The sequence below is a fragment of the Carcharodon carcharias genome, chromosome 13, assembly GCF_017639515.1.
Source record: "Carcharodon carcharias isolate sCarCar2 chromosome 13, sCarCar2.pri, whole genome shotgun sequence".
Classification (NCBI taxonomy): Eukaryota; Metazoa; Chordata; class Chondrichthyes; order Lamniformes; family Lamnidae; genus Carcharodon; species Carcharodon carcharias.
The window spans coordinates 36,205,209-36,232,846 of record NC_054479.1 but is presented as its reverse complement, the minus strand read 5'-3'; the positions used below and the strand labels follow the sequence as shown (position 1 = coordinate 36,232,846).

Genomic DNA, 27,638 nt, shown 5'->3' with positions numbered 1-27,638 from the left:
AGATTGAGAAGATCAATTTTTAAAATGCCAATTATTTCAATCCCTCCTTTACGTGCTTGTTTGAAGGCGCCCTTGCCACATAACATATGTCATTAATTTGCATGGAGAAGTTCTCCCGATTACCTTGAGCAACTTCTGTAAAAGATTTGTGGCGATACCCTTAGAAATTCAACCCCAAAAAACTCTTCAGCTGCCATGGAACGTGAAGTAACCAGAACATTTAATACATAGGACAAAACGCATTTCATTTCCATAAGTTTATGTTACACAAAGAATAACCATTTGGATTGCATACGAATTGCATAATTCATTAAAGCTGCTACCTCAGCATGGTCATTCATCAATGTGGTCTTAAGTTTAGTAACAGTGCCACCTAATGAATAAAACTTGAAATTCAGCAGTCACATGACCTCATTCGCATTCCTTTAAAACATATAGGGGTGAATTTTTCCCCCATTTTTGGGGGGGGGGGGGGTGGTGTTGTGCGGGGGCGGACCCGATCGGCACTCCCGATCAGGTCCGCACTGCCATTTTATGCGGGCGGGCCAATTAAAGCCTGCCCAGTGTGACGTGCGCCCAGAAGCCCTGAGCGCTCCTTGTGCGAGCAGGGGTGGGGTTCCCTGAGTCGGGGCCTGCGCTCTTTCATGCATGTGACAGTGTCACATGAGCTGGGACATGTCAGTGAACATTCATGAAAAAATTTATTTAATTTAGAAACCCTTCATGAAACCTCATCCGGCCCATGGATGAGGTTCCATGAAAAATACGAAGGCCGCCTGGGCTCTTCGCCTGCTCGCCAACTTTAACGTTGGATGGGCAGCTCAGTTTATTAGTTTAATTGATACTTAAGTGGCCTTAATAGGCCTTTGACAGCCGAACTGAAAAGCTAAATGATGCACGGTAATGTCAAGACGGCCGCCCAACGTCACCGCGTGTCATTTTACGCCTTGGCGAATGGGCCCCACCCCCGCTCGCTGACCCGAAGATTCAGGCCGTACATAACGTGCACTTGCATACGCTACTTAACTTAGCAGAACATGAGTCACTCAGGAAGTTCTAATAAATCTATGGGGCTTAGACCCTATGTATCTGCAAGGAGAATTGAAGAGAGGTCCATGCAGTGGAAGTAGGCTGCACAACCACCTTCTGTTTCCACTGTGTTGTTTTTAATGTTGCCAAGATCAAGATTTGTCACTTTATCCTTCAATTCGTGCTTAAATTGCCTCTTGATAAGACACATTAGGATTAACAGGACTACCTGTGAGGATAATAAATTGAGGTCTTCCGCTATAATAATCTTTAGTGAAAAAGATTTGTGATGTAAAGATATTTTGGTTGTTTTTGCTTTAATTAATTTGACCAAATTTCATTCCTCTGATATAAAATATAATGGGTTGGATTTTACGCTCCCCGTTGGTGTGTTTGAAGGGAGGGGGGCTCGTAAAATCCAGCAGGTGGTCTCCCTGCCCGTCCCCAAGCTGTCTAAAATTGTACAGGGGCAGGGAAGGCATCCGGTAGCTTGATGGCCGTGGGCCTACTGAGACCCGTAAGCAATAAATGGCCACTAAAGGGCCTCATCCCACCCCTGCCTGTAACTTATCCACAGTGGGGCCTTGTCTACACCTTGCAGGGAGCCTGGCAGTTTTAGCTCCCTGGACCAGTGTCGGGTAAGAGCAGGGACATCCTATGTGGGGCCCCTGTGCCCACCAGAGGCACACCCCACCCAAAGTCATCCGCCCACTTTAACCCTCCCTCCAGCCTCTTGAATCGGGCCCCTCAACCCCATTCCCCCCTTCGCCAAGGCCCCCAACCCCAGACTCAACTGTGCTGTTCAGTGTGGTGGGACTGCCATAGCTCCTGCTGGGACTGCAGAGCTGCTGGCCATCCAACTGGCTGGCAGCCTCCTGAGACGGGACGTCTTGCTGAGGTAGGGGCTGAAGTCTCGCCTGAAAGCATTAAATTGCTGTGGGACAGACACCAGGGTCGTGGGGTGGCTCCCCTCACAATTTAGTTGTAGTGGGGTGGGGGTGGGGCGCTTCCCTTAAAACCCAGCACAATGTGTTGATCAGCCTGTCTGAGGCTCAGATTTTGCTGTTTGAGTTATTTTAGCTGGTAATCTGGCAAACACAGAAATACAGTTTTTAACGCCTTGTATTTGGCTTATAGTGCAGAGGGTGTTTTAGCTTTTACTGGATGTGAATTGAGCTCACATGATTTTCACAAACACTGATCTGAGGATTTTTTTTGAACTGCATTTCTATTCACGATAAACTATTGTACTTCATAAAATTTCTTGGGATCTGCACTTCAGATTGTTTCAGAACTCATCTCGAAAGTTTTCTTTTGTTTCAATGTTATCTTTTGTGCGTGTGCAGTTGTTTGTTTGGCTGCATTATACAACCAACATGTCTGGAATCCCACGACTGATTGAGAAATCCCATAAACCTTGCTGAATTGCCCCCTAAGGTGTTTCACTTGAACTTGGGTTTTTCTAACGAAGGGAACGTGTTGGAACAGTTTGTATCAGCAAATGTTAATTCTATTCCTGTGATATAAAATGTGATTTGATTAGATTGCCTCAGAACCACATTTCCCATTTCTTTTGTAGAACTACAGGTTTAAACTCCGTTTTCACTGTCATTTCTGGCCTACTGATAAAATTGTGCTGGAAACACTGACAATGCATTGTGAGCATAATAACATCAACCAACAAGAGACACATCTACATCAATGACTCCCCCTTAATACAGCTAACAATTCACAGAAATTTCTAAGAAGATCAATTATCCAGATGTAGAGTGAGCAACATTTGGCAATGGAGAATTAGCTTTGGCCCAAGGTTTCAATCTTGGCTGAAAATAGGCTGTAAAGAGCATTGTAATATTGAAATATTTCAGAGCCAACCAAGCAGGGCAACATTATAGCTGAAGATCCCTTTTAAATTCTCTTTGGTCATGTACTGTTCTTTTTCAGCCAGGTTTCATTTGGCCCATCACAGTTCCCTACTGTCCCTTTTATACAAAGTATTGTTATGTGCTGCCATGATTTTGAGCACCTTGTTAGATCCCCATTTAGCCTCGTTGCTCTAATGAAAAGCACCCCAGCTTCTCTCGTCTCTCCTGATACATGAGGCCTGATTCATCCTTAGCATCATCTTAATGAATCTCTTCTGTACCCTCTCCATAGCTTTGTCATTCCTAACTAACATGGCCAAAGATGGACATAATGTTCTGCCACCAAGCCTTAGTATCAGCTGATTGTATTGACATCCAGGTTTTGACTGAAATTTGGCTCATGGGTGCTGATGCCTTACCCCATACTAAAGCCTTCACACTTGGCAGCATTGTGGCACTTAAGTCTTTCTCCCTACTCCTCTGACACCATTTCCTCCTCTAAGCACCTCAGCCTATTCCGCTGCCCCCTGCCCCCCAACACTTTTTTTACACCTCCTTAAAATCGTCATTGTCTACCACCACCCAAGCCCTAATCTTGAGTTTCTCTCCGGGATACCTTCCCTCTTTCTTTCCTCAACCTCTGAATTTAATAACTCCTTATCCTCTGTAATTTCAATCTGCACCTCTGCTTCCCTTTCACTTCCTCCTCTGAATTCACTGAACTGCACCATCCTCCCTAAACCCGTTATTCTGCATAAACTCTGCTGTCCATGTTCATGGCCACACCTTGGTCTCCCCAGCTCCTGTGTCCTTTCTACTCCCATTATCACAATCATTGTTAAGGTCACGTTCATAGGGACGTAAGAGTAGACCACTCAGCATCCTAAGCCAGTTTTGCTGTTCAGTTATCAGCATCTCAACTTCATTGCCAGTCTTTGATCCATACCCATTGATACCAATGCCTAACAGAAATCGCTCAATATCAGTCTTGAAAATTACAACTGACCAGCATCCACAACCACCTCCTCCTGCTCCTGCTTGCAGCAACTCCCACCAGGAGACCTGCTATCATAGTATGTTATGCTCATCTGTATTGCGCCATCCTCACATTCACTCTAGATTGTCCACATGCACCTCCCCAACTATTCCTAGGTTGATCCCTCTTTCTGCTGCTCTCCACTTTTCCCTCTAGAAGAGATCTCTGTAGCTTTACAGCTCTGATCAAATGGTCAAAAACCACAAGCATTTGGGGAGAAACTGCCAGACTTTTCACTACCCTTTGTGCAAAGAAGTGCTTCCTGATTTCACTCCTAAATAACGAAAATCTAATTTTATGACTGTGAGCTTTGATTTGAAGATTCAATCGCTTTCTAGTTGCCCTTATCACCCAGAGGCTGGATTGTACACACCTGTACAGCGTAAGAATGTGGAGGGGGGGCCTTTCTGCTGCCGATCTGCCCACTCGCTAATTTTACTGGGGAGGTGGGGCCAAGCTTAGGCCTATTGAGACCAACCAATTAATGGTGTCTTTAGTGCCACATCCCACTGCCACTCGTATTTTACTTGTGGTGGGGGAAGGTCCACGCAATGAGGGAAACCCAGCAGCTTTAGCTGTGCGGGCTGGTGTCAGGTAAAGGGAAGAGGGCCTCCTTTGTAATCTCCTTGGACCCATCAGAAGCACACCACCCAGTACACTCCCCTTTAAAGCCACCTCTAGCCTCATAAACTTGGCCCCCCCCTCACCCCCTTCACTAAAACCACAAAACTAGACTTATCTGGGCACCTCAATGTGGTGCGACTGCCAATAGTGCCTATAGACGACAGAGCTGCCAGTCATCTGATTGGCCGGCACCTTTACAATGGGGCCAGTTTGGGCAGCATTCAACACTCACGTCAAAAGGCCATTATTAACATTGTTAGAGTCTAAATTAATTCAGGATTACCTTCTGAAGTTAGCATCCGAACCAGATATAGATTTGCCTCTCCATAAGGCTCCAGTGAACTTCACTTTCTGTACCTTCTCCTACGAAGCCTCATTCTCACAGCATCTGCTTGCCTCTTCCCTGTTCATTAATTTCCACAGTATGGTATGTTGCTTGGGAAGGCCATTCCAGTTGCTTCCTCCTTGTGAACTTGTGGGGGAAGAATAGTGGGGACAACAATCTGAAATTTTTAAAAATATTTATTTGTAACCTGCTTCATTAAAAAAGGCTATTTTTTTATGTCCAAAAAGCCTATCTATTGTGTTTCCCATTCTGCCAATTGTAAATAATCTATTTAATACCTCTGCAACTCACAGGCCCTAAATGAGAATAGCTGATTAAGGAAGAAGGAGTCAAAGTAATTGTTTCTGTGCTATTCACTTACGTCACTGCAGTGATGATACTGGGAAATGTTCTTATTTGTTGAGCCTGCTAATGCAAGACCTGACCTGGAGTAACATTTTCACTTTTCAATGCAGCTCCAGCTAAGGAAAACTGAACAATTAGGAGAAATTTCTTTATACAGGTCGTTATTGGAGCACGCAGTGCTTATGCACAGCTAGTGGTTGAGGCAGAGCTTATTGTGTCTTTTAGAGGAAAATTGGATAAGTATTTCTAGCTGAGAAAAATAACAGGCTCTGGAAGATGGTAGGACTGTGAGATTAGTTTTGGAGTGGTCTCGCAATGAGCCACACAGTCATGATGGCTTCAACGCCTTTCTCTTCTGCTGTAAACTCCTGTAACTCTATCATAATTAACCCTAACAAATATAAAAGCAGCAATAGCTAGTAAAGGAGCTCTGTAACTATGTAAAAATGTTTGACTTTAAAATTCCCCATATTGTGGGCTATTGGCGAAAGAAGTAAAAGAAAAAACAAGACAATGGTTCCAATAGTTTGAGAGCACTTTCACTTGTTCTTTTGTAGTCGGGACAGTCCTAGCTGATACTCACATTCACAGGCCCTTTTGTGGTGAGCAAGCTAATCAGAGATAACAGTACTCAATCCCAGATGCACCAATATTACAAAACCAGACATGTATGAGTGGAAGCCCAGAGTATATAGAGTGGCAAATTAGACTAGAAGCTCTAAGACATGTTATTGCATATCATAGCTCTAAAATACATCAACAAGAACACGTAGGTCAAAAATTGTCATGTGTTCCTATTTCTTATTCACTTATCATCATAATATTGATGCATGATAATTTATCTTTCCCACTAAAATATTCTACAGAAAAACTCTTGTAATTGTCAAATTAATTCCTCTTCCGGTCTATCTTTCACATGCTATTTGATACATGAGGTATCAGCTGCTAGTAAAAAGTAAAAACACATGCTTCTACAGACCAAATTCAGATTCCATTGAGGTCAAAAAACACACAGTTCAGTCCATGCACTGTCAGCTGAAGTGTGTTTGATCTAAACCTTTACATAGTCCGACATCTGTTAGAGCCATTAACTGGGTTCCTTACTTGTGCTCATTCACCTATGAAGCTGAATCTCAAAATGTTATTGACAGCCCTAGATTCTGATATGTTGGTGTGTACTCTTACTAATCCTTAGGAGGGATGGTAGTCAGTTATTTCAAATGGCTGACTAACAACAACAATGAAATATTGACTAAAGCACAATATTTTACAACAACAATGGCTAAACTACTTATAGAATTCTCCATGTCTGTAATTGCTTAAGATCTTCAAATTATAATTCAGTACAAGTTGGCCAACATTTTAGAAAACAAGGATATAATACAGAGCAGAGCTGTAATGCCCATAGAAAAGAGATTTAATGACTGTGGGAAATGTATGTAAAAACTATGCAGTGACTTAGAAATTCGTTCACCCTCAACTTCTGGTGCAAACACAGTAGCAACCACAATCCACAAAAATCAGTCATCTTGTGGCATCAGCACATTTTAGGGGCATCAGTCATGACCAAAGAAGCAATACGCTAGTGGGGACGACAAAAATCAACCAGTGGGGCCACCAGAACTGGATCAATCGTTAGCCATATACAGAAGTGTATATGTATCTGTAATAGATAGGCTATACTGCCAGTCTGCTATGTAACTATGGTGTGCTTCTGAGTAACTTATAGAACAGATACATAAGTCTTGCTCAGTTTAAGTATTCTGAATATATCCACTTTGATGGTGTGTTCCATTAAGTTTTCTGCTAGAAGTTGAGCGACTGGGCTGCTCTGTGATTACTGGTCTGAAAGTCCATCCTCCTGGCTCATCACCTCGTCCTGATGGCATAGTTAATATTGGGCATTTATTAAATGGGGAATTATAGGATTCCACCTACATCATGCTGTGAATGAGTAACAATGTCTTGACCCTTTACTTCATTCTTTGTTTCTTTTACTTTGCCTCTTTCTATTCTCCTGGGTTGAAATTGCACTGTACATTATTAGATTAGCTTAACACCATCCCTAAAGTAAGGATAATGTAAGTTCATGTGAGTGCGTTATTAATATTGGGTGATTTCATCCCACTTGTGTCTCATCCCTTCTTTCCAGCTTTCTGTTTTCTCTCTAGCCTGTGTGCATGTTAGCTCTGAGAGGTACTGCATCATACAGTGAAGAAATCTTTTCTGAGACTTTGTTTTTTGCTATCAGTCATATTTCGAGGAGAGAAAAGGTGTTTTTTTTTTTGCAATTGGTTTTCAGGAAAGATTTCTGTGATATTTTTGCAACCACTGAAAATATTTGACTGAGTTCTAAAATTGATGTTTTTGGTCTTTTCGGGGGCTGATATGTTTTATTTCATTTCTTGCCATGTACATGTGTTGATTTTTCAGTTGCTCTGAGTATGTTGTCAGTAGAATGCTGTATCTTGCTGATCAGTAATGGTTTCAGCTGAATCGGGAAGTGTTAAGCAGTGCCGCGTGGAACAGTTGGTTTAAATGTACACTGATGGCATGGTTATGTGGGTGAAAGTAGAGTTGGGTTACATTAATCCTGATATTATTCCATATCAGTATCCAACAGTATCGTTAAATAAGATGACCCTAATTTCCTTTATAAAGTGGCACAGCATTTAGGAATGGTGTAGTTAGTTGGCATTGCCAACCTCTCACCCTTAACTCCCAATGTGATGCCATCATTTTTGAGATATCACTATTTTAGTTCTAAATTTATTTAGGTATTTAAGTGATGAGAAAAGATTGGTATGTAAATATTTTGGTGGACAAACTTTGGGGAGTCAGGAGATAAGGTACTTGCTGCAGAATTCCCAGAGCAGGTCAAAAGACGGGAATTCTGCAGTGAGTCACTCACTTTCTTGGCTCTCCAAAGCCTGTCCACCATCTATAAGGCACAAGTCAGGAATGTGATGGAATACTTTCCACTTGCCTGGATGAGCGCAGCTCCAACAACACTCAAGAAGCTTGACACCATCCAGGACAAAGTAGCCTGCTTGATTGGCACCACATCCACCACCTTCAATATTCACTTCCTCCACCACCGATGCAGAGTAGCAGCAGCGTACATCATCCAAAAGATGCACTGCAGCAATTCACTAAGGCTCCTTAGGCAGCACCTTCCAAACCCATGACCACTACCATCTAGAAGGACAAGGGCAACAGATAAATGGGAACAGCACCATCTGGAAGTTCCCCTCCAAGTCACTCACCATCCTGACTTGGAAATATATTGCCGTTCCTTCACTGTTGCTGCGTCAAAATCCTAGAACTTCCTTCCTAACAGCATTGCAGGTGTACCTACACCACATGGACTGCAGCGGTTCGAGAAGGCAGCTCACCATCACCTTCTCAAGGGCAATTAGGGATGGGCAATAGCTGTTAGCCTTGTTACGACACCCACATCCCACGAACAAATAAAAATAAATTTGTTGAGATCAAGATTCCAGTTGTACATCGTAGCTTAATATAAGAAAAGATGACAGTATTTTCTCATGTTCTTACTTATAATTACCTCTTGGACTGCTTACATTATGACAAACATTAAGTCATAACTTGACTAAATCTTGACTTTCTCAAAATCATTTATTTTTACATAAAAAGATTGGTGCAGCTAAGAAGCTTTGAAGTTTCAATAGATTATTAATATGCTCAGTTTTGAGTGTAGGATCTCTCAGCTGAGTCTCTGTACCTGTCTTGTGTGAAGTGACATTTTCATCTCTATGCTGTTGTACTGATTAGGTCTTTTCCCCTTTGTCACAGGTTTCTGACAGATGTGACTATGTCTTAGTGAATGGCAAGGAGATGAGGGGCAAAGTGAATGCCATTGTCAACTTTACTTATGAGCATTTGAGTGCACCGTTGGAAATCACTGTATGGGTGCCTCGTCTTCCCCTTCAGATTGATGTCTCCGACACTGAACTCAGTCAAATCAAAGGATGGCGCGTCCCTATCGTCTCAGATAAAAGGTATGAGTGATTAGAAAATGTACATATAAAGGATTGCTTTATTTTTCTTTTCATTTTAGATACAAAATGCAGGATTTGAGAGAGCTCATGCTCTAACTGGCCAATAAGTATTTAGCTCCTCTAACAGCACCCTCCTCAGCAGCTTGCTGTATTCGATTCTGAAACTGTTCCACAGTATTCCCTACATACAATTACATGGAATGTACACCACAGAAGCAGGTCATTCTGCCTAACAGGTCCATGCTGGCATTTCGGCTCAACGTAAGCCTCCACCCTCCTTACTTCATCCTACCCTATCAGCATATCCTTCTTTTCCTTTCGCCCCTCATGTACTTATCCAGCTTCTCCTTAAATGTATCCCTGCCATTCATCTCAGCTACTCCACAAGGGAGCAAGCTCCACATTCTACTCTCTTTCTGAGTGAAGAAATTTCTGCTGAATCACTTATTAGTTTTATTAGTGAAATTATATTTATGTCCCCCAGTTTTGAAAACACACATTATTCCCATCACAGGAAGGTGATGAATTTTATTAAATTTTTTTTGACTGAGTGTCTTTTGAACTTAGTAAGGAATTCCATTTTGTCTCATTCACACCTCATGTGTGTAATGTCAAATGCATGAAAAAATGCCTAACCCACAGAGATATAAAAAGAAAAGTAAAGAAGAGAGAAAAGAAACTTCTGGTTCATACAGATATTTCCCACATATCAGACCTGATTGCCTTAATGGGCCATCATTATCATGGAAAAAACTTTAATTTTTGCTTCAAACATATGGGGCAGGATCTTTAGGTCGGGGGTGGGACCTGCTCGCTGATGCATAAAATGACACAGGATGATGTTAGGCGGAATTCCCAATGTCACCCCGCGTCATTTCAATTTTCAGGTAGGTAGGGGTGCAGCCGAATCAGCTGTGCACCCACCAACCTGTCAATGGCCAATTGAGGCCATTGACAAAGTCATTAACCTCATTAATGGACCTGCCCGTCCAACCTTAAGGTTGGCAGGCAGGCCAGGAGCCCTGGCGGGCTTCAGAAAAAGCATGAAACCTCATCCATGAGGTTTCATGAGGGTTTTTAAAAATTTAATAAATGTTTGATTTAAAGTGATGGACATGTCCCCTCATGTGACAGTGTCAGGGAAAGTTTGTTTTCACACCTTTACCATTTTTAAATTTGGCACCGACCTCCCTGAGGCAGCAGTTAGCCTCAGGGAGATGAGTGTGCTCGCATGTGCAAATGAGCACACTCTCAGCTGAGGAATTCCCCATCCCCTGCCCGCACAGGGAGCACATAGCGCTTCCTGGCGGATGTCACGCTGGGCGGGCCTTATTTGGCCCACCCACATAAAATGGCAGCACGCCCCCGACCAGGGGCACCGATTGGAAGCACGCCTGCTGGCACCCACTCCTGCACTTCCCCCCGATGGGGGGATAATTCTTCCCATGATCACCGATATAAATTGGATTGAATCAGATCATTACTTACATCAGATGCTTACTAGCATGTGCCATAGTCATAACAAAATTATTGTGCTGCTGTTTTGACCCTTTTATTTCCCTAAACAAAGCATTTAAGTTTTCCAAATACTTTCCATGATGACAGTTCCCCTTTAATTGACTTTAGTACTCAGTGTTGGAGATAGAATGGTGTCAATGAGTGAATAAACGGCTGTAGAATGACCGTTGAGTTCAGATGATATAAACAATGAGAGAAACAATTACTATCAGAATCTGAATCCACCTTATATTGTCTAGCTAAAATCCATGAAGGGTTAAAATTTGACTTTCCATTGGGGTTAGTGGATGCAGGGACTGCTGGAAATATCTGAAATAATTATAATCCAAGATTATATGATGTTTCAGTAATGGTCATCTGATAATATTTTGATTACATTACATGAGTTAATTACCATTGATTTTGAAAGTCTAACTGAATTACTGAAATCTATTGTCAAAGTACAATAAATTCCAGACCACTTTATTCAGCACAATCTTCTCTGCCATATGAATAGCAACATGCCAAAGGCAAGTTGTATTAGTGATGACGAGAAATGTACTTCTGCTGCTAATGATCTGTCAAATTAAAATGTTGTTTTGCCTCAAATATCCCCCATTCATTTTTAATAAAATTGTTTCTAATGCAGCACAGTGCTTCTGATGCTCTAGTAGGACAGTTGCTTATAATTTGCACAGGGAAGGGGATCTGTGACTGCGATGCTCCTTTATAACCACAGCTGGAGTTTATTCCTAGGATGCATATCCTTCAGATTGATGGAAGAGCTTCAATGTCAGAAGTGTTGATGTGTCATATCTGTAGAGAGACTGTATGGTGGTTAGAAAGACAATTTAGCTAGTCACTATCTGTTTAGCTCATTGGTAGGACTTCCATCTTTAAGTCAAAACGTTTGTTGGTCCAACTCCCATTATGGATTTGGGCTGATGCCATAGGCTGACTCTACAATGTACTTCTGAGGGAGTGCTGCATTGTCAGACATGCTTTCTTTCAACAAGAAGGCTAACCTGATGCTCTGGCTGATCAACTGAACATAAAATATCCCAAGGAACCAATACCACCAAAACCATTATCTGGTCATTCATTTGTTTACCATTTGTGGAACCTTGCTGCTTGCTATGTTTGTCTACTTAAAGGTAACTGTACTTCAACAAAAATTGGCTGTGAAGTCCTTTGGGATTTGTCCTGAGCACATGAAAGACATCACATGAATCAAATTTCTTTTTTATTGTTTCAAGGATTTATAAACTTGAGATTCTTTAAAACTAATTAATACATATAAAATCTATATTTTAGTGGACTTCCCACCAATAGTAAACCAAGCTGTATGCTGTTCAATACTGATGTATTACACGAAGTATTCCTCAGTTGCTGAGGTCGAGCTGTATTTAAAGTAGAATATCCCTTTAATATTTCAAATAGGTGAGAGAAGTTTGTCAGTTTTCAGGTGTTTATAAATTTCAGGCTCCTGGTCAGATGTATCCAGTGAGCTAAATGAGTTGCTATAAGACTTTCACAGCTGTACTGAAATTAACATTACATTCCAAGCACAATGCATTTTAAAAAAAATATTGTACCATCTGAAATTCATATAGTGTAAACATTTTTGTTAGATGTACTCCCTAGCTATATCTCTTCTAAGAAAAATAGGTAATTATGAGTAGTGTGTTGGTGATTTAGTGCACAGCACTACATTGTGATTGAATGCTAGCTTTGTGCTTGTATCCAGGCATGCAACTTTCTACTCTGGGATCTATTGGCAATGAAAGAAAGAAAGCCCAAGCAGAGAACAGGGGGGCCTGAACTTTTTCAGCGTTGGAAGGACTCTGTGCCAGAGCCCAGAATCTGAAAATCCCACCCCTGAACCAGGCACCCATTTTCACCAGGGGTGGGGAGTGGGGGAGAATGTAGGCTGGACACAGATTGCACAGCTGCAGTTCACAGAGGCAGCTGCACATTTAGCAATGCAGCTGCCTTCAAACAGAAACAATTTTGGTCTTTGAAGTTTCAGACATATGACTCATGGGCTTTAAGCATTAGAGGAAAAGGTCTGAACCTACAGAGTTTCTTTGGAGAGGTAAAGTACCCTTTTGGAGAGGCCCAGGTATCCCTTTAGGAGAGGTGAGGTACCTCTTTGGGACTGTTAACAGTGGACAGTAACGTGCGCAAAAAGCGTATAAGCTCTAAGGAATGATCGAGCCATCACATCATTTAAATCTCCTGTCCTTTAAATTTTGAAAAAAAAACAGCCTGCTGTGACTCTCAGTTGAAAAAAATCAGTGCTTGCAATTTCAAGAGATGTTTATTTACCTAAGCCTGAGGGTTATCATTATAGGATTAGTCTTGTTTGTCTTCTTTCACAAGCTTTCATTATCACAGCGGTGGGTGGGGGGGGGGGGGGGGGGGGGGGGTGGGGGTGGGGGGGGGACTGTAAGTTAATAGCCTGATTGACAGCTCCAAATTGTTTTAAGTAGATTAGTTGTCTTTCATGTGGGCTATGAATAGAAATATTTGTTTTGTAAGGAATTAGGTGCTTGAAGGGTTTAAATGTGTTGAATAGGCTTTTATCGATGGAAGTTTCTTTTTAATATAGTGAACTCTATAATAGATACTTAGACTTTATTTTATTTCATCTCACCTTGGCCCATGGTGAATACTGGGTGAGTTGGCAAAGAGTGTGTAATCTAAATGAGTGATCGGTGGAGGTCATGTGTTGGCACTAAGTTAACATAGAGGCTTTAAAGAGTCATGGGGATGAATGGGGGGGTCATGAGGTGGCATGAATGGGGCCATGGGGAGTGTGTGGTGGATGAGGGGTGTGAGGGATGAGGACTAGACGGCTGTCTTTTGTTTTATTGTTTTTATTATAACTAGGATAAAGCCCCAGAGCACAGAGGCAGGCCTTGTAAACAGCCTGCCTTCACACCCAGCTGCCTCCGAACTCTTTCTGGGGCTGAAGGGCCCCAGTTAGCACCCCCACCCACCAACCCCACCTCATCACCACCACCACCACCCCCACCCCTCTCCCCCCCACCCCCAACTCAGAACAAAAACCTGTTCATTCAGTGAGCTCTCTCCCTAGTCAGAATTGCAGAGTCTGGAGTTTTCCCGACTTTGCGCTCCTGACTCGGGAAGGAAATTTCTGTTCAAGGAGTAAGGGAGCATTTGAGTCTGAGTTGTATCTGGTTGCTCTTGGAAACAGGTTTGAGACTGACAATGGCTAGCACTGGACTTCCTCTACAACCCCATCCCAAATTGGGCAGGATAGCAGTGGAAAACGGGCAAATCAGGTGGTAGAGCCGACTGATCTCAAGTTGCATGTACAGGGCTGAAGAAGCTCTCAATTCTCTACACACAACTATGAGAGCCATGATAGGTGAGTTAGGAAAGCTGACCAAAATCTTAGTTGAAAATGTGAGGTTTAAGGAGATTCTGGCAGAGGGAGAGAAGCAGAGAAGTGGAGTGCTTTCAGGAGCAAGCCTAGAGATGGAGGCAGAAGCAGCTGAAAGCTGTGGTGCTGGTGGAAGGGTGGAGTGAGGAGAAGACCAGAATCAGAAATCTAAAAATGCAAGAAGGAATTTGAGGAGCGGGAAGAAGGGTGAGCGAGGCAAGAGCGTGGAAGGAGTTAAAAATGAGGGTGGGAATTTTAAATCTAATGTGTTGAGGGAACACACAGGCCAATGATAACAGCATTGACAGGCAAGTGGGATTTAGTTCAGACTGGATACAGGCCCCAGGGTTTGTATATGTTGGAAGTTACAAAAAGTGGAGGATGAGAGGCTTGTTGGAACTTTTGAGTCCAGAGCTGATGAGTGTGTGGATGAGGATTATGTGGCAGTGAGGATGAGATAGGAACAAAGTTATGTGATGTTATAGTGTTGGAAAGAAACATTCAGTATGATTTGAATAGGGAGAAGAAGTTTTGCCAGCACTGAGGTGGGAAGGCATGAAAATTTACACTGCTAGCTGGCAGGCCAGTTTCCCAGCACCATCCTGCCCCAGGCTATTTTCCCTGAGTTAGGATGGGAGGATGGCAGGGCTATCCACCCACACACCAATTCCACTTGTTAAAAGGCCTAGAAAGGCCTATTGTCGGCCTGCAAGTCCCCAGAGGCATTGGCAAAGTATAGCTGCCTTGAGGCAGCCTCTTGGCCACAGGAGGGGAGGGGAGGCCAAAACTTCCAGACAGGCTTTGAGGCCCTCCCTGCCTGCTCCAGCTACAGGCCATCTTGTGAAGGATCTCCTCCCTTCACAATGGTGGCTCAGCTGCTATGAACATTTTTTATTTTAGTTAACATGATTGGCGAGAGTGTGCTTCCAACTTGGAGCAACCCACCCCCCCACCTTTCACTTTCCTGAGAAGGCAGCCTGCTGCTTCTTCAGTGTAGGAGGGCCTGCTATTGGCCCTTCTGTTTTGAGAGCCCACTCACTGTCCTCAATTGGATGGTGAGCCCACCTGCTGTTCACTAATTGGCCAATTCGGGGGAAATTCATTGCTAAGTGCCTGTTCCCCATACAGTGAGGGCGTCTGACCCCCATTTCACCCTAATGTCAGCATCCAGAGGCTTGCAGGGAAAATTCTGCCCAGAGACTCGGCTCTCAATTGAACAAGATGCCAAGGCTTCATACTGCTGAATTCAAGCTGAGCACTTGGTTGAGCAGAGGGATAGAGTCAGTGAAAAGGGAGCAAAGTTTACAATGGAGCTGAAGAGAAATAATTATCTACTCCTTTGAGCTTTATTCATGCTTTATATAATGTCATCAGAACTCCTCAGGTGCCTTGTGACTCATTCCCTCCGATCTATTATAATATTCCAAAAAAAGGTTGAAATCTGCTAGTATCTCTGTATTTATATTTCTGAAGATTTTCAGAGGCTAGCAGTTATTTTTTGGTACATTGTTTATATAAGGCCCTAATTAGTAATTATAATGATGACTAAACACTAATTAGCTCTTACATTGCTATACATTCCAAGCTCAAATAAGTTGTTAATTAGTTGTTACTGCACTCTGGGATGGAAGTCTACTAAAGATGAGGTGTAAGCTGTTAACAGTTTTACAACCCTGTTAAGTTGTAGCCTAATTTTCAAACGTAAGCAGAGGTGAAAGGACCGCAGTACCTAGAGATGATTTCATATTGAAAGAACACAAAAGTGAGAAAAGAAAAATCTGCCCAGAAGTCTGTTTGGCTGCGATCCTTTTGGTTTGACTCCAAACTATAAAGAAGAAGCAAGTTGCCAATCACATTGGACAGAATGCTGGCATTATCAGTCCCCATTTGTGTTATTTTTCACAAAGCTACACAGAGAAAACAAGGGGAAAGATTGCATAACTTCCGTTTCTTCTTAAATTTAACATTCTGCCCCCTCCCAAGACAGGAGCTGGATTATTAAGAAAGGTGGGGAAAGGGAGAGAGGAGGAAACCTTGCTGATGGCAGCCAAAGCAGGAGGAAAGCTGTGTTTCTTGAAGAGATGTATATGAGCTTAGTCATCACATTTAACCTTGACCCTCTCCTCATATGTTGTCTATATAAAAAGTACTTTAGGTGAGAACTATGCTTTGTGTGCTCTGTAGCATGAGAACAATCAATTTTTAAAACAGCGTAATTCAAAGGAAAGAATTGGCAGTAGAATGAAAATTACAGCCATTGTTGCAAGTTGTTCAGACTGCCCACTCCACAAGTGATACCAGAATGTTTGCACTTCTTTACGAAGACTCATGGACCAAATTACGGTGGTAATTGCCACACACACTTAAAAAAAGACTGCCTGTTATAATCAGCTTTTATTTCAGTTGTAAATATCCCAGCCTTTGCCATATAAATAGAATAACTGAGTATCTTTTCCAAACTGCTGTTTTGAGGCAGTGCTCAATTTAATCACAAAACCTTATGTGCCGCTTAGCAGCCTTGTTATGTTTGTTTAGTTTCTGCCCAATTAAACTAACTACTTTGGCTCCCTCCATAGCTTCCTTAGGTAATGTGCCATTTGCTGTGGTCCTGCACTGCACACCAGAGAATTTCAGGACTGTGCTGATCTCAGTTGGTTGGCAATGAGGTGGGGATGGGGGGTGGGGGGAGTTGTGCTGAGCAGAGGAAAACTCAACTAGGCTTTGCGTTCTTTATCAATGACCCTTGATTGAAAATACTCCTCTTCATGTCAACATCCAGCCAAGAAAGGGTGAGGGTGAAATATGATGCTTCCATAATGGTAAGGTAATGGCATAGTTGTTCTGTTACTGGACTGGTAATCCAGAGGCCTGGACTAGTGATCCAGAGACTTGAGGTCAAATCCCACCAGAGCAGCTGGGGATTTAAATTCCATTAATTAAATGAATCTGGATTAAAGAAAAGCTTGTATCAGTAATGGTAATGATCAAACTACCAGATTGCTGTAAAACACATCTGGTTCACTAATGTCCTTGGTTGTCTCTTAACTGCCTTCTGAAATGGCTGAGCAAGTTACTCAGTTATATTCAAAAAGGTGGTTTTCTCAAGGGCTTAGCCAGTAAATGCTGACCTTGCTGATGCTAGGTACAAATCCCATCAATGATTTGTGCAACACAGAAATCTGGAATGTTCCTGTTTGAGTTGCCCACTGCTTTAAGAAGCTGCATTATGCTGATGTTCCCAAGAAACTCATCATTGAAATGCATGAAGCAGCATGAAGTTGCTGTACTTAACTGATGATTACCCACAAAACATACCAGAAAAGGTTAGGCCTTGTCCATTCCCATCTAAATACATATTTAACTTTGTGACAAATCTTAATTATTATCAAACAGCAATGAACAGCTCTCCTCCATGGAAAAATAACCTTTACAAGTGTGGAGCGTCATTTCTTATGGTTTTCATTACTGTTGTAGATGTTAAAGATAAAACAATTTAAATAAATGGGATTTTTTTAACTTTTACCGAATATTGGACAAATATGGGATGGATTTTTACACCCAAATCCCCAGCCTGAAGGTGCAAGGAGCATAAAATCAGAGATCAAGCTGACCCCAACAAAGCCTCCCACCTTGAACTCACCTTCTGATCCAGCTCCGTGGCTCCTCAGTATTGGAGACTGTTTGCAGTCCCAGCACTGGCTACCTCTCCCACTAATACTGCAGAAACTAGGGATCGGCCAGCACTTCTCAGAGATGGGACTTAGACCCAATGTGGAAAAAATATCATCCCGAGCCAGTTAACAGGCCAAAGGCAGTAAAATTGGTTTGTGACAACCCAGCCAAGAAGAGGCGGGCTTGCTCCTGATTTATAAGCTGGATGCAGGACCACTGCCTCTACATAAAATTTCCCCAACAGCTAATCAAAGAGAGTCAATATAGCTTTATGAAAGATCAATCATGTTTAATTAATGAAGTTGAATGTTTTGAGGAGGTATTATCATAGATATCAGGGGAGTGTCCATGGCTTTTGTCCATATGAGCCTTCAGACAGTAGTTTACAAGACAGCATGACCAAAAGTGAAACCACGTGGAATTAGTGATAACCTAGTGACATGGCACAGCAATTGATTCACTGGATACATATTGTCAAGCCCAGTAGAGGCATAAAGAAATTACAAATTTTAAAATTATGGGCAGAATTTTTCACTCAGCAGGTGGGCGCACGCCCAACCTGACCAGATGACAAATTGCGCGAGATGATGTCGGGCGAGCGACCCGATGTCATCCTGCACTCACGTGATAGTTCAGTCGGCGGACGGCGCAAAAGTCGGAACGCCCCTGCCGACAATTAAGAGGTCAATTAAGATAATTAAAGGTGCAATTGTCTCCGATTTTTTTGTGGTCTGTCCAACCTTATGGTTGGCAGGCGGGCAAATCAGCCAGCTGGACTTTGCATTTTTCATGAAACCTCATCCAAGGGCAGGATGGGGTTTCCGTTATTAAATGAAGAAAAAATAAAAATCTATAGGCAGTATTTCTATCATATGTAGTTCAGGTGACTGACTGTGATGCATGCACATTTTTTTCCTGATTTTAAAGACTTTATTTAATGTCTTTCAGGCCTTCAGTTCCCTGAGGCAGCTCTCTACCTTCAGAGAGCTCTCTGTCAGTGCTCGCCCACACCCATGCTGATGTCAGCGCCTGCCCACCTCCTGCCCCCACCCCCACAGCGCTGAGCTTCTCTGTGCACATTTCAGGCTGGCTGGCCATAATTGCGGTTTGGGGTAGATCACGGAGAGCGGTCCATTCCCCGGCCGAGAACGGACCCGCTAATGGTGCCCGCCTGCCAACCTAAAAATTCTGCCCTATAATTTTAAAATGGACTCCCCCCTGCGCCCCCCCCCCACCCCTGCCTCAGAACAGGGGGTGGGGGGTTAGTGATGAGATGCATAAAATTCTGGCCAGGAGGAATTTTACGGCTTCATCATGGCAGGGACAGGGGCCAGGAAATGCAGCGAGCCGTTCAAAACTCCATTGACTTCGGCGGGACCGGAAGATCCTGCCAGTGGGAGGAGTCATAAAATTCCTTGCATAAACTCTATCCCTGACAATAACCAGTCTTTGAAAGCGCCACGTTTGATAGCCCGCTCTGCTTATCGTGGTGGGTCCCATTCAGGTTCCATGGACCAACTCTTCCAAAATGCAGGTTTCATTTAGAACAAAAAACAAAGAAAAGTACAGCACAGGAACAGGCCCTTCGGCCCTCCAAGCCTGCGCCGATCATATTGCCCGTCAACTAAAACATTTTGCACTTCCGGGGTCCATATCCCTCTATTTCCATCCTATTCATGTAATTGTCAAGCTGCCTCTTAAACACCACTATCGTACCTGCTTCCACCACCTCCTCTGGCAGCGAATTCCAGACACTCACTACCCTCTGCGTAAAAAACTTGCCCCGCACATCTCCTCTATAGTTTTGTCCTCTCACCTTAAATCTATGTCCCCTAGTAATTGACTCTTCCACCCTGGGAAAAAGCTTCTGACTATCTACTCTGTCCATGCCACTCATAATTTTGTAAACTTCTATCAAGTGGCCCCTCAATCTCCGTTGCTCTAGTGAGAACAATCCAAGTTTCTCCAACCTCTCCTCATAGCTAATAACTTCTGGACCAGGCAGCGTCCTGGTAAACCACCTCTGCACCCCATCCAATGTCTCCAAATCCTTCTGGTAATGTGGTGACCAGAATTGCACGCAATATTCCAATAGTGGCCTAACCAAGGTTCTATACAGCTGCAGCATGACTTCCCAGCTTTTATACTCAATACCCCTGCCAATGAAGGCAAGCATGCCATATGCCTTGCTGACTACCTTATCCACCTGCATTTCCACTTTCAGTGACCTGTGGACCTGTACACCCAGATCCCTCTGCCCGTCGATGCACTTAAGGGTTCTGCCATTTACTGTATAATTCCTGCCTGTATTAAACCTTCCAAAATGCATTACCTCGCATTTGTCCGGATTAAACTCCATCTGCCATTTCTCCGCCCAAGTCTCCAACCAATCTATATCCCGCTGTATCCTTTGACAATCCTCTTCCCTATCTGTGACTCCTCCAACCTTTGTGTCGTCTGCAGATTTATGTTGACAGTGGATTGTTTTCTGACAATAAGCAAAATGTAAAAAAAGCTCATAGCTTTAAGAAACAGACTAATACATTTTAATAAAAGTGAAGAAATGAGAGTTATGAAGTGTGCTTCAGTTCAGTCCAGTTAATCATCTTATGCTTTATTGGACCCATGGGCTACAGACCTCAAAGTGAATGAGCGAATACACAGTGGTGTACTATTATAATTTTTCTATTGCCTGTTAATTAAGTTCCAGTGATATAGTTTTGAAGATTGGAGGGCAGAACTATTGAAAGCATCTTAACCTCCTGATGCCTCACAGCTATTACAAGCACCTAAGTTTATTTTTTCAATGTTTCCCTACATCAGCAAGCACCAAAACAACAGCAGTTGGTGGGATGCAAATTACTTTTTTCATGAATTAATACATAGAGTCAAATCATTCAGGCATTCTGTTAAATTAAAATTGGTGATACACTTTCACCTCTGGAGTCTGGAATGCTTGGAATCAAGTCATTTCTTGATTTTGGAATTTTCTGGATTATAGGTGACATTAAAACGCCTAGCCACATATGTATGAACCGGAAAACACCATAGATACAAATGTTTACCTGAAGCATAAAACATTATAAAGCAATAACAAAAATTGTTTTGCTTACCCAAAAACTGTATCTTCCATGTTTCCGCTCCCAAATTACTGTACTAAAATTATGCCATGAGTTGCTTGGGTTTATTCAAAAATTTTCCGGCAACTAGTGTTTCCGACCAATAGATTTCTGGACTGTAGTGGTTACAGTGTACAATGTAAGTGGCTAAAATATATTGAATACACATACACCATAGAGCATTGGAAAGCCAAGAAATTGCAGTTTACATATTCCCTAAGAAAATAGTGAGCTGGTATTATTTCTGAAGAAATGTAGCCTTATTGTTAGTTCTGAAGAGTCTGTTTTGGTGGTAACTCCCAACTCTTCTGATCACATAGATTTTAAACAGTGTTAAATGAATGTTGCCACGTGTCTGCCACAAGATTTATTAATCAAACAAATAAGTAATGTCTGAGGGCAATGGAAGAGAACACATTGTATCTCTCTGGTATTACCAAACTTATTCATATATTCTCTTTGGTCAGGCCTTGCACTAAGCTTGCAGATGTGACTCTTCAGGTGTCACACTTCAACTACACAATCTATAGCTCCTAATCTTCTTAAAAATCTTATTTCTGTGTGTATTTTGGACAACTGGATTTCTAGTTGTCATGCATCTTGTCTCAACGTTTCACCATTATAAGTTATATGTTCACATTTATTTATCTACACCCTGTCAAATTATCTTCTGGCCTCAAATCCTCTGAAAACTGGACATAATTTGGCTTTCTTTGTGCAATGCCACAGGAAATTCATTAATCTCAAATGAAAGTATAAAAATGGAGGCCAAAAAGCCTCTTCTTTCCTGATGTTTTTTTTCGAACACTGATGTCTTGGTTCTCCAATGTCAGGAGCCAGTTATTCACAAGCAACTGCCAAATTTTAAATATTTTCATTAGCAATTAGCCTCCAATGACCTCAGCATGTGCCTTAGTAGATTTTAAAGATTCCGTGATGCTGGTTGAAGAAGTGTAAGGAATTCTCCTTCTACTCCCTCCATTCCTTTGTCTAACACTTGTCCCTCTACCTGCGCCATGAAAAAAAGCACTGTAACTGGCCATTCATTTAGTTTCTGCTTGTTGAATTGTGCTATACCCAACTTGGTTATGTTTGGCTACATAACTTCCATTTCAAATAAAGTCACATTTCATTCTCAGCATTCATTCCTATTCTATCACATCCTCGCAGGGGAATGTCTTTATATGATGGAAATGTTGAACAGTACCAGCACATTCATAGCAATTGATGTTTATTATGTTCCCGTGCACAGTGTGTGATGCACTTCCCATTGTGACATATGTTTATGTTTAAACCTTGAAGTAAGAAAACTGAAATTTCCTGGCTGGTGAGTGTGTAGGTGTCTCCAAAACACCTGCAAATCCACAAGAGTTACTGATCATTCTAGAAAAAAAATGTTATTTTGATGGAATTGCAGTGACAGCTTTTGTTGTGAATAGCCACATTTCTGACTCAAGGCTTAAAAATCTCCAAACTCAACAATGGACAAATCCACATCAGTAGAGTTTCCAATTGCCTGAAATAAACTGTACATAGGCGCCTTTTAAGATCACATACTACTTAAGGACAATTTAAGGTGATGGCGGTAAGAGCCAAGCCTCGGGGACCTCCAATTGTGCATAGTGATTCTGCCGGAGTTTAACAAGCAAAACCACAGAGCTTACCAACACAATACTGATTACCTCTTTCTGTTTGTCTGCAAAGACTACCCTGTCCTTAGGGCACTGGCTTGCAATGTTGTCGTTAGAAGATTGGGAAGATCCCATGCCTCAGTGAGGTGGCCAACACCTCCAATTATTAAGTTGACCACAAAGCACTGATTTGATTCTAACCTCTCATTGCTAAGTATGCATTCTTGGAACCAACTAGATTCTAAGTGCTAAACAAAAACAGAATTACCTGGAAAAACTCAGCAGGTCTGGCAGCATCGGCGGAGAAGAAAAGAATTGACGTTTCGAGTCCTCATGACCCTTCAACAGAACTAGATGAATCCAAGGAAGGGGTAAAATATAAGCTGGTTTAAGGTGTGTGTGTGTGTGTGTGTGTGTGTGTGTGTGTGTGTGTGTGTGTGCGTGTGGGGGGGTGTGGGGGGGGGCGGGGGCGGTGTGGGGGGAGAAGTGGAGGGGGGTTGGTGTGGTTGTAGGGACAAGCAAGCAGTGATAGAAGCAGATCATCAAAAGATGTCACAGACAACAGAACAAAAGAACATATAGGTGTTGAAGTTGGTGATATATATCTAAACGAATGTGCTAATTAAGAATGGATAGTAGGGCACTCAAGGTATAGCTCTAGTGGGGGTGAGGGGAGCATAAAAGATTTTAAAATATTTAAAAGATTCTAAGTGCACTGCCTAGCTCCTCATTCCCTACCAAGTAGAATAGTCACTAGTTAGTTGATAGACAACTGTTAAGAATGGATTTGAATAGATACCAGAAATTCATTGGCAGTAACATGATCAGCAGCAAGGCTCATTTTAACATTTATGAGTGCACTGCATCATCCTCCTAACTACAGCTTCAACACACACTATTGTTTGAGTACAAACTCCAAGTTAGAAGTGCAGGGATTTCATAACCAACAAGCTCACCTAAACAGGGTCCAGAATAGATGAATACATGGTCACATATCTACACATCAAGTAATGTCATGCCAAGACTCAGAGTTTTCTCATTAGTTATTGACAGGCCTTCAATTATATTGAAAAGACCAGTGTGTAAGTTTATTTTTGGGATGCCAGCCACCTTTATATCCTGAACATACAAAACCAGTCCAATGCATGAGACTTGCTTGCCAACCACTACTTAATCTGGTTCCACATGAAAGGGATGTTGATTATGAGGTGTGTCTGGCTTAAGGCTGGCACCACCACAGGATACTGAGCACTACATCAGTTCTCCCTGAAATTTCTTGCCTTTTTAGCAATACAGTGGCTTTCCTGGGGAAAGGAACATTTATGCTCTTGGTTCTGGCTCTGTGTACTTGGAAATGCTTTTGAAAACATCAGGGGCAGAATTTTTCTTTTGTCGGGCGGGTGCGCGCCTGACCCGAATGAGAGTAAAATAGTGTGTGGTGACGTCAGGCGAGCATCCCGACGCCATTGCGCACTCTCACGATATTTTCGCATGCGCGAGAAGCGGCAGCGTGCCCGCCAACAATTAAGAGGCCAATTAAAGCCCTTACTCAATTAATTCAATCAGATTTTTCGCTGCCCACTCATCCATTTGGTTGGCGGGCAGGTGAAAAGGCCAAGAGGATTATTTATGAAACCTCATCCATGGGTAGGGTGAGGTTTCTAACAGGAACGAAAAATAAAATAAAAATGTTGAAATCTCATTTATAACATGCCCCTACTCATGTGACAGAGCTCTGTGACTTCAGGGAGCTTGCAGTGCACACACCCGCGCACTTATGCAAACATTTGCGCTTGGCCTCTTCCTGCCCTGACCCCAGCGGCACTCAGCATTGCAGCGCACGATTCATGCTGTGCCGTTAATTAGCCAGCCAGCTTGAAATTGCAGTCAGGGCCCGATCACGGGCACCAGTTAGTTTCGTGTCTGTGCCCAGGTCTGCCCGACGTGGTAAAAATCCTGCCCCAGGAGACTCTCCAGTCCATTCTACTCCCAATCAGTTTCTTTTCTAGTGCTGGATAAACATTTGTGCTTTGTATCTTCCAGTTAGTAATTGGTTACTTAAAATTTATTTCCCTTCTGCATTATTTATTTGCCCTTTCTTTTGTGCTTACTCTTGGAATTTAGAATTTTCAAGAAGCAGTGACTCTTTGACAGCCAATCAGGAAGTTGGATTTTACCTAGCCTTCATTAAATGGGTAATAACAAACATTCAGCATCTTTTTGATGCTGGAATTAGGGCCTAAGCTGATTAAAACATGAGGCGTAGCCAACAATTTAATTGGCTTGAGAGTTCCTCTTCCAGCATAAAACACAGAGGAACGTTTAATATTACTATTAATAGATGAGGGTCATTTATTAATAAAGGCTTTTACCAAACACTCTATAAGCTGTCTCAGCCAGTGAGATAGCTTGTTTGGTTCAATCTACTTACTAATAACTTCATGTATAGTTCAATTATGCTCCAGCTCTTAGCTTTCATATAGAAAAATGGGAGAAGTTGCAAACCTGTGATTCATTTCAAGGATTTCAATCTGTCATAATCTGTTACAGTTTAGTGTGAGAGGATTGTAAGTGTCAGCAGACCCTTAATTGTATCGTTTAACTGGCAATGTCTCTGGCATTGTGGTGAACAGTACCTGGAAGTACCACTAAGCAGTGTGATAGATTGGAGAGACACAGCTTTGATTTCCCAAATTAGCTGAATCTCATCAGCACAGACAGGGCTACATGTGGACAGGGGAGTTGTCACCCAATGCTTTGTGGCCCATTTCGGTAAGGCACTGAGATTTCAATCGTAGGTTAATCATCTCCCCTCACAGTAAGAGTTGTATGGGGAGAAAAAACAAGTGAAAACAAAGGAAGTCTCCTTGTATCTCTAGTTCAATATTATATAATATCTCAGCTATGAGGGGAGATTGAGAGAAGGGGACAAATTGAATAGCTTTTTCAGAGAGCTGACACAGACACAATGGACTGAATGGTCTCCTCCAATGTTTTGTGAATTTATGATTCTGTGATTCTGAAGTAAAGAAATCCAAAGCACCCTGCTGTAACTCTATTACTAAGGAGATGCAGAAAGAATATTAATAACAGTTGGAAGTGAACAGTGATTCGGAGATAACAGAATTACTGACAATGGAATAACATGTTTTCTACTGAGGGTTTTATCTGGAGCAGCTCTATACAATATACAATACTGGAAATGACAATACTGGTTGTTTGAGGCTATCAGCATCAAGCATTGTGATTGTCTATTTGACCAGTGGTCAGCCCTGTTGCAAATGGTCATAGCAGCTTTTAAAGGGCAGGTGCTTACATCCAAGCAAAGTACAAATACAGCTTGTCCTTGTTAGATAATCAGATAGTATAGCATGTCAAACAGAAATTAAGATATGGAACAATATCTTGTGTATCATTTATGTATTTAAGGTGACTATGCTGGAACATTTGGGAGGTTAACTTGCGCCATGTTGTAACATGCAATAAGCAGTAATGATGGTTTGAGTCTCTTGCTAGCAGCTTACAAGCTGCTTTCCAAACAGCACAGAAATAACAGGACAATATTTAGCACAGTGTGAACCTCCTAGCTTCAATGTGCATGCCACACAAATGATGGGCCTGGGATACAAGCAAATAAAATGAAAAGATTAAATTTGAAGGAATCCATCCATATTTTCCCATTTAGAATGTGTGATTTCAGTAATGGAAAATGTCAACCAACTTAGAAATTTTCAAACTTGATTACAAATAAATTTTCATCCCGTTCAGTGTGAATAAGACCTTTTGTTGAAAAAAATATGGGATTGCACCAGTAGAAACTGAAACAAATAGAGCAGTAGGAGGTGCAAACTTGCTAAACGTTGAGACACAATCAATTGTTTCACATTCTCAATATCAGCAAATTTTGCAGGATCATTTTAATCCTGTATATGAAGTTGCTTTAAAAGCTCCTGGGTTTACCTTCCCAGTACCCTATCTCTCATTATTTAAGCCACCAATTTCTCTCATTTTAAACCCTAATTCTCATAGTATAGTTATGCTGTACACTTCATGGCATTGTGAAGTGGTCCATGCTTCACACCAACACAAGAATCACAGCATAGCTGCAATAAAACAAGTGCCACACATGTGTTTTGCATTGGGTATGAGACTACCTGGAGGAGTTAAACTCACACTGTTTCTTTCATCTTCTCACCATTTGCAGCATATGCCATGCCGGTGCAGGAGTAACTTTACAAAGTGATGCCCAGGCTGCCTGTGCATATGTTGCTAATGTTGGAAAAGAGCTAACAAAAAGGTGGCTGTTTTCTAACATAAAAGCCACTGGTGATTTTGGCTAGTGCTTAAGAGACTTCAGTGTTTAGAAACGCACGTATTTAAATACTCATGCCAAGACATTCCAAGTAGGAAATCCTCCTTTCCCCAGTTATCTTGTTACAGAATTCATTGCCAGCAATGTTGTCAAAATAGTACAAATACAAAATTGGTTTATGTTGCATCAGCACACTATAAGGTGATACACCAGTCGCTTCTCAACATTCAATTAAAGCACTGCAATGATGTCACTGGCATTCTAATATGCCATTTGCTAAAGCAAATTAAAAATCAATAAAAACTAAACATATTGCCAGATAAAGAATCTATGAATTTTAAGAAATCTAGGACAGGAATTATGGAGAGAGTTCTCCACCCATTGGGGGTGTTGTGTGGGGGCGGGCGCATACCCAATCAGGTCCACACTGCCATTTTACGATTAACTAATGTATTTAATTTATAAACCCTTCATGAAGCATCATCCTGCCCATGGATGAGGTTCCATGAAAAACGTGAAGGCCGCCTGGGCTCTTCACCTGCCCGCCAACCTTAAGGTTGGACGGGCAGCTTTCTCAATTGCCTTAATTAGTTAATTAATGGCCTTAATAGGCCTTTGACCGTTCAGCGGGGGTGCAGCCGACTCGGCTGCGCGCCCACCAAACTGAAAATCTAAATGACGCACGGTGATGTCAGGATGCATGCCCGATGTCACCCCGTGTCATTTTAGGC

General features: G+C 42.2%; 1 protein-coding gene across 2 annotated transcripts in view; it reads left to right on the top strand.

Moving 5' to 3' along the window:
* LOC121286208 (transmembrane protein 132C-like) overlaps window positions 1-27,638 on the top strand; it is a 1,095,675-nt gene that overhangs the window by 1,008,829 nt on the left and 59,208 nt on the right. For both annotated transcript variants that reach the window (XM_041203216.1, XM_041203217.1), the window contains one exon: window positions 9,062-9,267. In XM_041203216.1, coding sequence (XP_041059150.1) covers window positions 9,062-9,267 — 206 coding nt within the window. The remainder of the gene's footprint in view (window positions 1-9,061; window positions 9,268-27,638) is intronic.